The 12,900-nt window shown below is 50.9% G+C and overlaps 1 protein-coding gene across 2 annotated transcripts in view; it reads left to right on the top strand.

Annotated features, from left to right (window-relative positions):
• The window catches only part of DPYSL3 (dihydropyrimidinase like 3), a 28,137-nt gene extending 16,861 nt beyond the window's left edge, over nt 1-11,276 (top strand). For both annotated transcript variants that reach the window (XM_030283866.4, XM_030283868.4), the window contains exons 4-14: nt 818-982; nt 1,193-1,254; nt 1,609-1,689; nt 2,764-2,832; nt 5,260-5,380; nt 6,039-6,195; nt 8,049-8,190; nt 8,537-8,707; nt 9,261-9,440; nt 9,974-10,136; nt 10,589-11,276. In XM_030283866.4, the coding sequence (XP_030139726.4) occupies nt 818-982; nt 1,193-1,254; nt 1,609-1,689; nt 2,764-2,832; nt 5,260-5,380; nt 6,039-6,195; nt 8,049-8,190; nt 8,537-8,707; nt 9,261-9,440; nt 9,974-10,136; nt 10,589-10,677 (1,400 nt within the window). In that variant the 3' untranslated portion in view covers nt 10,678-11,276. The remainder of the gene's footprint in view (nt 1-817; nt 983-1,192; nt 1,255-1,608; nt 1,690-2,763; nt 2,833-5,259; nt 5,381-6,038; nt 6,196-8,048; nt 8,191-8,536; nt 8,708-9,260; nt 9,441-9,973; nt 10,137-10,588) is intronic.
• Nucleotides 11,277-12,900: the final 1,624 nt, after the last annotated feature.

Below are 12,900 nucleotides of genomic sequence, written 5' to 3'. Positions count from 1 at the left end.
GTACAGGAGATGTGCATAGGACCCCTTGACCTTGGAGATCCTGTGTTCTGCGGTGCTTGTCTGCAGCCACTGTTGCCTCTGGAACCCTCAGAAAGGAACAATGGCATAACTTCTCTGTTAAATAACAGTAGGGCAGCATGGTGCTCAGATGGCTCTGAGCAGAGGAACAGAGCGGTGTGTTGGCATTCCACACTGCTCGAAAATAAACAGTGCTAACGAAAAAGGAAAGGGAATTCTGAGGTCCTTCCCTGGAGGATGCTATGGCTGTGCACTGGTTTGAGGTCGAGGTACTGTCCTGGGCAGTGGTTACAGCTATGTGCACTGCAGTGTTCCTTGGGATGCAGAAGCAAGTGTTGATCCTTCCAATAAAGGACTGGGTTCCTTGTCCTCCCCCCACTATTTCTCCTTCCTCTATGCCAAAAAAAATCTTTTGTGATTTATTGCACATGCTGTGCAATAAAAGGTGCATTAGTGTTGCAGTGTGGCAGGAGGCTGAGTGCTAATGGGGTGGGAGTGGGGGTGAGGAAGACAAGGCTCTTCAGCTTTCAGACAGTTTCTCAGCAGAAGCTGTAAAAACCTGTGATCCTGTGCCAGAGCCCATTAAACAAAGGCTCTGTGCATTTTCCCTGCCAATAAATGCACTTGAGGAGCCAAGGCATGTTGTGAAGGTGACAGGATCCTCTTGGAGCTGCCCTGAAGCTGTTGAAGAGGCCAGCCTGGGGTGGTGGAGCTGCAGGGTGGAGTGATTCCACCGGGCCACGGTGGAAGGGCCAGGTGGGAAACCTTGCCCAGCCCTTGCTCTGCTGTGCCCCTGCAGTGGATCATGTGGTGCCAGAGCCGGAGTCCAGCCTGGCCGAGGCGCTGGAGCGGTGGCGGGAGTGGGCTGATGGCAAGGCCTGCTGTGACTATGCCTTGCACGTGGACATCCCACGCTGGAGCGACCATGTCAAGCAGGAGCTGCACGCCATGGTCCAGGAGAAAGGTTTGTGTCTTGTGGCTCCCCGCCTGGCCTTGGCCAGCCCTGTCCCCTGGCCAGGGAGGGCAAGAGGTGGCTGTGCTGTTGGGTGCCTGCAGCGTTTTGCACAGCTGCCAGCAGGAACTGTGCCCCACAGGGCAGCTGGTGGGGAGGGTGGCCAGAGCAGGCAGCCTAACCTACCCAGCTCACCTCTTTCTCCTCTCTGCCTTGCCCCAGGTGTTAACTCCTTCATGGTGTATATGGCCTACAAGGATTTGTACCAGATGTCCAACACTGAGGTGAGACCCCCTGCGCCGCCATGGTTGTGTTGATTCAAGGAGCAGTGCGGGGTGACAGCCATGGTGGGCATGGGGCAGCTCATAAGACTGGTGCCTACTGCCCCTGGCCAGGCCTTGCTGCTCTTCACCTCTACCTTGGCTGCCTGTGCAGGGCTGCCCCAGGCTGTGCTGTGGGCTGGCTGGACTCCTGCACTGCAGGTGGAGGCACAGGTCTAGTGAGGAGATCACCAAGAACATCAGCTGCTTCAGAGAGCTGGTCCTGCTGCTGCCAGAGCCATGGGTGGAAGGGCCATGAGGGGTGCCAGGGCCATGGGCAGCATGCTCAGTAATAATTTTTTCTTGTCTCTCTTTTAGCTGTATGAGATTTTCAGCTGCCTGGCAGAGCTGGGTGCCATAGCTCAAGTTCATGCAGAAAACGGGGATATAATTGCACAGGTAACTAACTACTTCTGGCATGCAAGAACTGAAAATCTGTATCAGGCAGATTTGGTGTGTGGTGTTAGCAAAATGGCTCTGAAGCTGGACATCTTGTGCTAGGTGATATCTTTGCTGTTCAGAAGCAATAACAAAGTTAGCAAGATTTTTTTGTTGTGACTACCTTGTGCATAAGCTAATCTGAAATAGTGCATTAGCAATTACCTAAATGGAAGTGAGTGTCTTATCAAGTATGATATGTTTGCTCCAGCTGCATCTGCCTGCAGTGTGGAGAGGCAGAGACCTTTGCCTTGCACATAACAAACCAGGAGAGGTAAAGTCCATCGAGAACTGCCTTGGCAAGAGAGATTTTCTCCCTTTAAGCTGGTGGCTAATGAAGCTGGATTCGCAAGGCAGATGTTCTGAGGGACGTGCTTTAGTGATCAAGGGGGTAGTGTGTATTGGCTGCTGTGCTGTAATTGGTGCTGGGTAACAGAAGAGCCAAATGTTTTCTTCTCATTAAGACACAGAAGACATTGCTCAATTAAGCTCTGCAACTATTTGGATTTTTCTTTCTCTTGTTCTTGGGAGTTGAAGGAGCATGAACCAAGAGGTCGTTCTTTGAGCATCTTTTCAGAGTACAAGAATTAGTTTTTGTTTGGACTTTTCAGAGCCGCAGTGCACTGTTGGATGGCTCCTTCACATGAGAACCGAGTGGTCAGAGGAATTGTATTGGCCAGAGCTTATCTCTATTTTAGCACCTGCCTAATCATAAAATGCCCCAAAATTACTAATTGGTACAGTTCACAGACATGGGAACTGGAGAGGATGGGGAGTTTTGTAACTGTTTTTTGTTGCCACATTGTTCTTGTTTCACTGAAGTGGTTTAACTCAGTGCCTGCCCTCCCATTTCCTCATGTTCCCTCCTTCTCTTTCTAATCCCTTGAGGGTACAGGAGCCTCTCACCTTGCCTGATGGTCCCACAGGACATAAGGTGTTGATGGTCCTGAGGGAAGGGCTTGACACAGAAGGGATCTACTTTTCTGGTTGATAGTTTCAGTCCTGTAATATCCCTCTGTTATTTTGATGTCCTAGGAACAAGCCAGGATGTTGGAGATGGGAATAACAGGCCCTGAAGGCCATGTGCTGAGCAGACCTGAGGAGGTAAGATGCAGAGGACAGTTCAGCCTTGCTTCACTGAAGAGTTTTCCCCATCACAGTAGGGCTCAGTGTGTTCAGTGGGGCCAAGCAAGCATCAGGGCAGGGGAGAGTGTGTGTACCCCTGGATATCCAGGGGTATCCATTTTTACAGGCACTGCTGTCTTTTTCATCATCAGCCCAGGAAAGAGCAAGGTGCATGTTTGTGACACACATTTCTTAGTTGTGCTTGAGTTGCCCAGCAGAGACAGAAGCCCTTGTTCTGAGTTTCAAAGAGAGGAATCAATCAAGCATAATGTCTGTATAGCTGTAGCAGTCTTTGAGGCTGCATTGGGGGCATTTGTTTTATATAGGTGTGGGAAGCCTAAGAAGAATCTACTGACAAGTTTTAGAATTCACTGTTCATATTTAAGTGCTGACAGATTCCAGCATTTCCCTGCTTTATATCTGCTTAGTCTCTAAAGTGTATTTCAGAGATAGATGGACGAAGCCATTGTTTGAAGGAGTGGGAGGGAAAGAGAAGGGGAATTCCCTGGTTACAAATCATTGTCAGAACACTAATGAGATTACTTCTAAATTTAGCTTGTATGGATTTTTCTGTTTGGTCTATTAATATGAGTTAAGTCTAATTTTAGATGGGTTCCCTTCACATAACTCCCTGCTGAGAGGTACCTTGACTTCCCACAGCATGTGAAAGAAGAAAACAACAGGAATTTGGTACAATAGCAAGGTTGAGCAGGGAAGCACAGGGACAAATTTGTACTTCAGGGCCTGCTGAAATAAAATCAGTAGGCTTAAATTAAAAGTGTAGGGAGTTGGTTGTATTTGAGCTAGTAACAACATAAATGGCCTAGTGTAATAACAGTACTTCCTCTCTGAAATACAAGAGTGTAAAGCATTTTCCAGTACAGGGAAGAGCTTCACTGTCAAACACAGTGGCTCAGAGTTCCTCTTATTTTTATGACTCTAACCTGTTGCCACTAGTTGGCAAGCTAAAGTGCAATTATGGGAAGCTGTGGTTGTGTCCAGATTTGAGAACTGTCCTGTTACCATAAGCAGTGCAGATCTCATCCAAAGCCAATGAAACATTGTTAGGTATTTGATCTTGAAATGCCATTACAGTGTAAAGAAAGTGTAAGAGAACAGTGCAAGGCTGTAGATATTATGCGTTCAGCCAAATCCAGATCTCATTGGCTTTGAAAATAAGGAGTGTCTTTCTTCCAGAACATACTCTTCCTTGGAAAATGTTAGGTGGAGCACAAATGACACTGCTACAGCATAAAGCCTGCAGGCAGATGGCAAAGCATTAGGAGAGTGGTGTGTGGCTCCGTGGGTCTTCTCTGTCCTGGAGAGACCTCAGTGGGGGTTAAAAGCATGTTCTTCTGCTGGTGATGGTGGTGACTCGACAGGGCAGGATGATGCAGCTCCAGATTGTAACCTGCTCTGAGGGGTATGCAGTGATGGCTGTTTGCTCCTGTCCACATGTTAAACCCCATCAACTACTACAGCCCATAAATATGGTGATAAAAATCACTTCTCACTTAAATTTCTATTTAAAGCAAAAAACCTCTTTTCACTGTACAGCAAATAGATCTGCAGAAGTATGAGAGGAGTAGAAATGCATGTGTGTCTGGATGCAATGCTCTGCTTCTCTGCCCTGGGACATTTTGGCTGGCATGGTCCCAGGCATTGCCCTTGGGGCTGGATCATTGTGTCTTTTTAAGGCTTCTGTTTTGAACTTTCTCAAGCCAACACTTGAAGCCAAATTATAGAGCAAACACATGGAGAACTCTGAGGCTGAGCTCAGGCTGATGTAATGATCCAAAGATATCCCTCCTGGTGGAAATCTACCCTCCAATAACAGCAGGACATGAGATGGGGTGGCTGTCAGCAGGCTGGGGCAAGCAGAAGCTGCACTACAGGATGGCAGCCTCAGTGACAAGCAGCTTGCCAGCGTGCAGCCCTCTGCACCCTGCCATGGGGGTGATAGGGGACATCTGACTAAACCTGCTGCACTGTAGGACAGCCTGGAGCAGGGGAGTGCTGTGAAAGGGTGGCCTTCCCACTGCCTGGCATCAGCCTGCCGGCACAGCTGGCAGGCTGGGCAGCAGTCCCTGGGCTCCTTGGGCTGCTGGGAGAGCTGGAACCAGGCAGTGGAAAAAAACAGCAGGTGCAGCTCTGCTGGCTCCTGAGCAGGGTTCAGGCAGTGCTCCTGTGCCAGGCATTGTGTTACTGTAGCCTGCCTTTGGGCCAGGCCCTGGGGAGACAGCAGCTTCCCCCCTCAGGTCTCCCTGATGAAACTGCCCTGGGGGAGTCAAGGGTGAAAGCGAGGGCACAGGTGTCCACAGCAATCAGTGGTGTGTTGAGAGTAACGGGGGCTCCTCCCTGCCCAGTCAGTGCTCCTCTGCAGCTGTGTGGCATCCTCTCTTCCAGCTGGAAGCAGAAGCTGTCTTCCGGGCCATCACTATTGCCAGCCAGACCAACTGTCCTCTCTACGTGACTAAAGTGATGAGCAAAAGTGCTGCTGACCTCATCTCACAAGCCCGAAAAAAAGGTGAGTGGCAGCTGGTGCTACACTTGGCCCTGCTGCTGCCACCAGGCTGCTGGATTATGTGGTTTTCATGGCCTCGTGGCTGTTTTGCCAAGATCAGCACTGTGCTTCAAGTGCTGCCTAGTGCTTCCCCTTCTGCTAGGGAGCAGTTAGCTTAGGAGTTTGCCTGACTGGTGAAGGGCAGGGTGACACTGCAGTAGGCCACATGGAGCCATCTCCTGTTGACAATCAGGTAACAATAATATGTGGGGCACAGGTAGGAGCAATGTTTTAAACACCAGTTTGCAGCTGTGAAGGGCTCAGTGAGGATACTTGTTCAATGCATGTGGTTGAGCTGCTGCGTATAGCTCTGGCCTCCCTTTGAAATGCTGGCCCCGTGAAAGTGCTTCGGTGCCTTTTCAGGTGGCTGGGAGCTCCATTTGTCAGTGGTGCTGGAGCACAGAGATGCCCCACAAGTGCAGCTCTGTTCAGTGGGCCCTGTGCCCCTGTCCCAGGAGGTGTGAAGGGGGATTCTGGTGCATGAGGATTTGTGCCCTTGAGCAGGAGGACCCTATAGTGGCACAGGTCTGGGTATTCTCAGGACATTGCAGGCTCTTGGTAGTGCTGTGGAGGATGTCACCAGGCTCCACCAAAACACTGTTCTTTCTGCGCCCTTCTCCAGGCATTGTGGTGTTTGGTGAGCCCATCACAGCCAGTCTGGGGACTGATGGAACGCACTACTGGAGCAAGAACTGGGCGAAGGCTGCGGCATTTGTGGTCTCTCCACCACTGAGTCCAGACCCAACCACTCCTGACTACCTTAACTCCCTCCTGGCCAGGTGAGTGACAGCTCTGCTGGGGATACTGCTAGGAGAAAGTGGACTCTGGGTACGGAAGAAAGGTTAGTCCAGCCTGAACCACTTCACTGTAGGTATATAATAAACTGAGCAGTGAAATGGCTCTGACTCCAAGCCATGTTGGTTTAGCCTCAAGAGTGGAGGGAGAACACAATAAGCTTAACATCACTAATGAGAAAAATACCAGTTGTCATGAACCATTTAAAAGGCTCTGAAGAAGACAAAGAAATGAGGACAAGCTAAAACAGACTTGTCAACGGAAGGATTCACTGAACTGGAGAAGTGGGGAATGGATGCTTGGATTGGGATGCTGCACAATGATGCGGGATGCTGCACCAATGTGGAGAGTGTTACAGGTTAGACAGCCTTCTGGGGACCCCAGTCAAATAGAAAGCAGATATATTCACACACCTATACAGGTGAGCAGTAACAGAGCTTGCAGAGTGCAGGAGACCTTCAGAAGCAGCTCCTGCGCATCTGGCTGGGATGGCAGATGGTTTTTTCATTTATAATCGAGTCACTAAGAGGTGTCCAGGAGGGCACGTTAGGATAAACCTGGTTTGTGCCAGAGTGGAGATGCTGTGTCTGGCTGTAAGAGAAGTGCCAGTGCATTTGCAGTCTGAGTATGCAGCTCACCCTGCATTTTGCATGAGGTGTTCATTTGTCAATGAACAAGAGATACCACAGTGCATATTGGATCTATGATACAGGTGCAGGTCTTAACAAGTGGCAAGGAAATGTGGGCCCAGCTCCTGAACTGTTTTTCTATTCCTTACCTTCTGCTGCCAATGTAGCCCAGACCTCAAAGAAGACACAAGCAATTCTTGGTCCCTGCAGCTCATAGGTCTGTCCTGACACCTTTGCCATACCGTTTTCTGTGAGGCTGCAGCAGGAGAGACTGTGAGGTTCCAGCTGGACTGGATGGCATGTTTGTCTCCAGCAGGAAGCGTGTTGTGTCGTCATTCTGGGCCTCTGTCTGTACAATTCGTCAGACATATGGCAGAAATGATCAGAGGAAGATGGAGATTACCAGTGGATTAGGGCAGATTTGCAGCCTTGAGGAGAGTCACTGTGTCTGCACTGTCCAGGTGCAAGCAGTGCTGGGAGCTGGCCTGCCTTGGTCTGCTTTCCTTTGCCTGGCAGCAATGACTTTCCAGTTGCTGTCTGTCCAGTGTTATGTGAGCACCGAGCAGCAGCTGGGTGACTTCCAGGGAGCCATGGACAGCTGCTCGCCCTCCCTTGTCTGTGGGCAGCTCGCTGGCTCTTCCTCTTTCCTAGGAGCAGGATGTGTCCAGGTGCCCTTCTGGGCAGTCTGAACTCCCTTCATCCCACTACAGCAGGCTTTCATGGGGTGGGGGAGGACTGTGCTAGCCCTCAGCATGCAGGAGCTGGCAGTGCACAGTGCAAGGGCTGGCTTGTGGACTGGGAGACAGCTCTGGAGCAGAGAGGCCTCTTCTTCCCTGTGTGGCAGAAGGGTTCTCTGAAGCAGACCTGACAAACTGCGAGAAATGGAGTCCAGGATGAAAGGACGTCTTTTGGTCTGACACTAAAACCACTTTGTTCCCTAGGACCTGAGCTGTTGACTTTTCTTTTGTACAGGATGCTGCCCATGCTCAGGTGGGTAGCACAGCATGGCAGAGGTCTCTTGCCTCCATGTGACACAGCTGCCCCAGGGGCTGGGTCAGGTGGAAGTCTTCAGGCAGAGGGACTGTGGAAATGAGGGTGCAGAGTAAAAAAACCTGAGCTCGTGGCTAGAGGAAATACATATCCCCCATGTCTCTGTTGCTGTCTGACTCCAAAATGACTGACAGTGGGTTTGTTCCACCCCTCTTCAGTGGTGATCTGCAGGTGTCGGGAAGTGCTCACTGTACCTTCAGCACTGCACAGAAAGCCATTGGAAAAGACAACTTCACGGCGATCCCAGAAGGAACCAATGGCATAGAGGAACGAATGTCTGTCATCTGGGACAAGGCAGTGGTGAGAGTCCCACCAGGGAAGGGGCAGAGTGGGAAGAGGTGGTTGCCATCTCACACACCCATGCTACTGCCCTGTAGAGCTGGGCACCCAGCTTGTTCCCTCTCTGGCTTTGAGAGTCAAATCAAGCTGGGGCAGGAGAGATAGCTGTCGCAGGCTTGGGGTGATCATCCAGAAGCTGTAACTGTGCCCCCAGTTCTTGGTCTGTCTGACACTAGTTAGTAAGATCAGCCTCAGAAGCTTGGGCCCAGCCAGTCAGCACCTTGTGTGGGAGTGAGGATGGTGCTTTCCAAGGCTCTTACTCACCCTTTCCCCATAGATGGACTTAATTCTTTTTTTGTGTGTGCAGGCCACTGGAAAGATGGATGAAAACCAGTTTGTGGCTGTCACAAGCACTAATGCTGCCAAAATCTTCAACCTGTATCCACGGAAAGGGAGAATAGCAGTGGGCTCGGACAGCGATCTGGTTATATGGGATCCTGATGCTGTAAAAATCATCACAGCAAAAACCCATCAGTCTGTAAGTCCTCTGCTCATCCGTGTGAACACTGGAGGGTGGCGTGTGAGTAGTTTTGTAGAAAGGTTGCCTGGCTGCTGGGAGCTTGGTACTGTCCTACTTGGCTCTGAGGAGGAGGAACTGAGCCCAGGCTCTAGGTAGTGCCTGTTGTGAGGCACGTAGGGCTTTTCTCACCCTGTGTGAGTATTCTTCTCCTGACCCTGACCTATGCAGGTGGAAAGACACACATTTCTCCTTATCTTCGTTCCTCTTCCAGGCACAGATATTTTTCCTGTCATTGCCACAGCGCTTTGCTCATGCCTTACCTCAAGTCTAGGTCCTGCCTTTGTCTGCTCTGAGAGTTCTTTCTCACACTGAGCTTCAAACCAGCAGGTCCTGGTTCACACTGGAAGCTCTGGTGGGCTTTTACTGTGACGGGCTAGTGAGCTACAGGAGGCCTCTGAGCATGCAAGGCTTTAGAGGTGTCTTCTGCTTGCATTGGTGACTCCAGCAGTGAGGTGTGGGGACTGACCCACCCTGAGTGTCCCTCCTGACCATCATCCTGGGGTTGCTGCAGGTGGCTGAATACAACATCTTTGAGGGGATGGAGCTCCGTGGGGCCCCACTGGTTGTCATATGCCAGGGGAAGATCATGCTGGAGGATGGCAACCTGCATGTGACCCAAGGGACTGGACGATTCCTGCCCAGCAGCCCTTTCCCTGACTACGTCTACAAGCGCATCAAAGCCAGGAGGAAGGTGAGGAGGTGGGGATGCCAGGAGACATTTGGCTTATTGTTAGCCCAAACTGCCCTTAATAACTGGTTGGTTTTCCTTTGCTGTTCTTGCTGGACCCTGTAAACAGTGCTGCAAATTGCTAGTGTATTTTGAATGTACAAAATAGCTGAGGCTTGGATAGGGAGTCCTTTGTGATAGTGGTGTGCCATGGTGAAGACAGATGCTCCTTAAGGTTAGCAGTGGTAATGTCTCTCATCATCCTGTCCTGCTGTAGCAGGAGTCTGGAGGGAAACACTTTAAAATGAAGAGATTGGCCAAAATTGCCTTCTCCTTCATGATTTGTGCAGCATAAACCCCATCTGGGTGATCACCTGTTGCACTGGCTCTGCACACCTTACAGGGCAGTGGGGGCTGTGCCAGGCCTCAGTGCTGCAGGACTTATGGTACACAGCAATGTGACATCCTGCAGGGGGACTGAGGAGCTGGTGCACAGCTGGAGCATGATGTTCCCTGGGCTCAGAGAAGTATCATTGTCCTCTTCTCTCTGCTGACAGATGGCAGAGGTGCATGCTGTGCCCCGGGGCTTGTATGACGGACCCGTGTTTGACCTGACCACCACCCCCAAGGGGAGCACCCCTGCGGGGTCAACCAGGGAGTCCCCCACACGTCAGACACCACCCGTCAGAAATCTCCATCAGTCTGGATTCAGCCTGTCAGGTGAATACATGTGGTGGCTGGGCTGGGAGGGGGCAGAGCCACTGGCCATATGTCCCTGGCCTGGGGCAGGGGCCAGTTAGAGGTGCTCTGCAGCAAGGTAAGCACAAGAGTGGATCATGGCAGGGCAAGATCCTGTGTGTCTCTTAAAGGACATGGCTGGAGCTGCACCTTGCAGAAATAGCCAGGCAGACTACCTGGAGGCCACTGTGGCCGTGGAGGCCAGCACAGCATCCAGTGCTGTTCTTGCTGTGTGGATCTGTTCACGAAGCATCTGCAGAGACTTTAAAGCCACTGGAGCTCTGAATTGCTACTGGAGTTGGAGAGGGAGCAGGTTGCAGTAGATAGCCTCTGGAGGGCCTTGAAAAGTTTCCAGGCTGCCTGACTGCTCAGTCCTGTGAAGAAGATGCTCTTTACTTTCCCCATTCCCTTTGTACTTTCTCATCCTGTCCCAGGTACCCAGGTTGATGAAGGCATGCGCTCAGCAAGCAAGCGCATTGTTGCACCCCCGGGAGGCCGCTCCAACATCACCTCCCTGAGCTAAATGTCCCGGCTGAGGAGGAAACAAAATCCCTGTTCAAGCAAAGGAAGAAAAATGGTACATTGGTGTTGAAGAATGAAAAGAAACAAACCTGTTCTGAAGAATCAATAAGCCTCAAGCCTTATGTTTCACAAATGCTACTTGCTACCTAGCTTTAAAGATGTTGCTTCATTTTGTTTTTGCATAGCCTTAAAGTTCTGTTGTTGTTACTGTTGTGGGTTTGGTTGGATTATGTTTTGCTCTTCCTCTCTGTATGCATGCTGCTCGGACAGGTTGCTGGGTTCAGTGTTATTGGTGTTGAATGTGTGTGGGATGCCGTGGTGTGGGACAGTGGGAACGGCCCACAGGCGACCCGGCCAGGCAGGTGAGGGGGCAGGGTCTGGCCGGAGGCAGGATGTCAGATGGGGAGGGCAGGTGCACTGAGCTCGTTGGGAGAGGTGGGTCTGTCATATTCATCTCCTTCATCTCCACCCAATGCTCTGGAGTTTCATCATGAGGCCTGTGGGGGAGCTTGAATCACCTCTGTAACAGCTGTCACAGCACCTTGTGTAAGTTTTACTACTTTGTACACTTTATTAAAAAAAAAGTTGTTCCTTCAAACAGCTCTTGTTGTCGGTTGGCTCTTCTCTTCCTCAGGCCGCTGCTGCTTGGCAGGGGCAGTGCCCAGCTGCACCCACAGGGAACGGGGCTGGGGCAGCAGAGGGGTTTGGGTGGTGTTGGGGCTGGAGGGGGCTGCAGCAACAGGCTGTTGGGGCAACACCAGGCAGTGCTTGCTGCTGCATGTGTCAGGGTGTTGGTGTAGCTTTTCAGACAAAGGTAGAGGTATTGGCAAAACAGCACACTGCAAGTGTTTGTAACAGCTGTTCAGTTTGTCCTTGCAGTCTGTGAGCTTGGCCTGGCCACCATGGGCTGTGACTGCCTGGCAAGAGCTGTGCCTGTCTTCTGTGTTGACAGGGACCAGCTCCATGTAGCACTGCCTGGGTATGGCTTTGGGGTCATCCTGGCTGGAGAGCCTTGGAGGCTGTTTTCTGTGGACTCCTGTCAGTGAAATGCTCCCCTTCCATCAAGCATTGTCTGTTAGAATGAGAGGCACTGTCCTTTAAAGCTTGCAAAGCATGTAGAAAAAAGTGGTTGTTGTTTAAAGAGTACAAAAATTAAGGGTCAGTTTCAGCTATGCTAAACAAAAACACTATTTTCCTCCCTTCTTTAGTATTTGACCTTGAAATACTTTTTTTTACATGTCTGCAACTCGGGCAGGATAAGCTGTCTCTGCTGCAATCCTTAAGGAGCCAGGCCATAATAGTTGTGCCAGGGTGGGGAAGGCTGTGCTTACAAGCTTTGTGAAGTTCTTCCATGAAGAAATTAAGGCTTTTTTCTGTTGCCTGGTAGAGATTAAGCTGAGACTGTGCCTCTGTGTACAGAGGAAGAGGGTAATAGAGACATGGTTGTAGAAATCTTTAAATTTCTACATTTTAAAATTTTAAAATATGCAATGTTCTTTCCATTTAAGTACTTAAGTTGTTTTGGGGCTTTTCTGACCAGTCAGAGGAGAGGTATTTCTGCAGCAGCAGATTTTTTCCCTAGTGAGGAGGAGAGCTGGGATTCCAGATAAATTCACTTACAGTCTATAAACCTCTGTCTGCACCAGAGCAAGGCAACGATGGCGATGTGCTGTGCAGGAGACAGGGACAGCTGTCAGCACAATCCTGCCTGCCGCTGCCTGGCGCCAGACCTGCTGTAGGACTGGGCAGAGAGCAGAGGATCAAAGGAGAGCGCTGGAAGTGCTCTGGATAGCCTTCCTGGCAGTGACGAATCAAAGGCAGAGAGACACGGAGTCCTCGAAAGCCAGCGTGGCTGGGGAAGGGTAGAGCAAGCATGCTGTGACATTAGCTGGGGTGCCTTCTGATGGAGCAGGGAAAGGTGACTTTCCCATGACAATGACACTCACTGGGGACTCCCACACTCTCTTACTGATGAATTAATTCTGCTCCAGTTTTACAGCTCCCTGGGCAGAAGAGGGGGCCTTTCCCAGGGGCTGTCTCCACAGGCAGGGTGGTGCGGAGGGAGGTGGTGAGGCTGCAGCCTTCCCCTCACCCCGGCAGCCTGAGGAGCTGGGGAGCAGCTGCCCCCACCACTGCAGGAGGGGCCAGAACATGGAAGGCACCAAACTAAAGCTTGTTTTTAGACATGAACTGCGCTGCTCGATGCTGGGACACCGACTGCAAG

This window comes from Taeniopygia guttata, chromosome 13 (genome assembly GCF_048771995.1).
Source record: "Taeniopygia guttata chromosome 13, bTaeGut7.mat, whole genome shotgun sequence".
In the NCBI taxonomy this organism is placed as follows: Eukaryota; Metazoa; Chordata; class Aves; order Passeriformes; family Estrildidae; genus Taeniopygia; species Taeniopygia guttata.
Note: the sequence above shows the minus strand (reverse complement) of the source record. Positions and strands in the feature narration are given on the sequence as shown.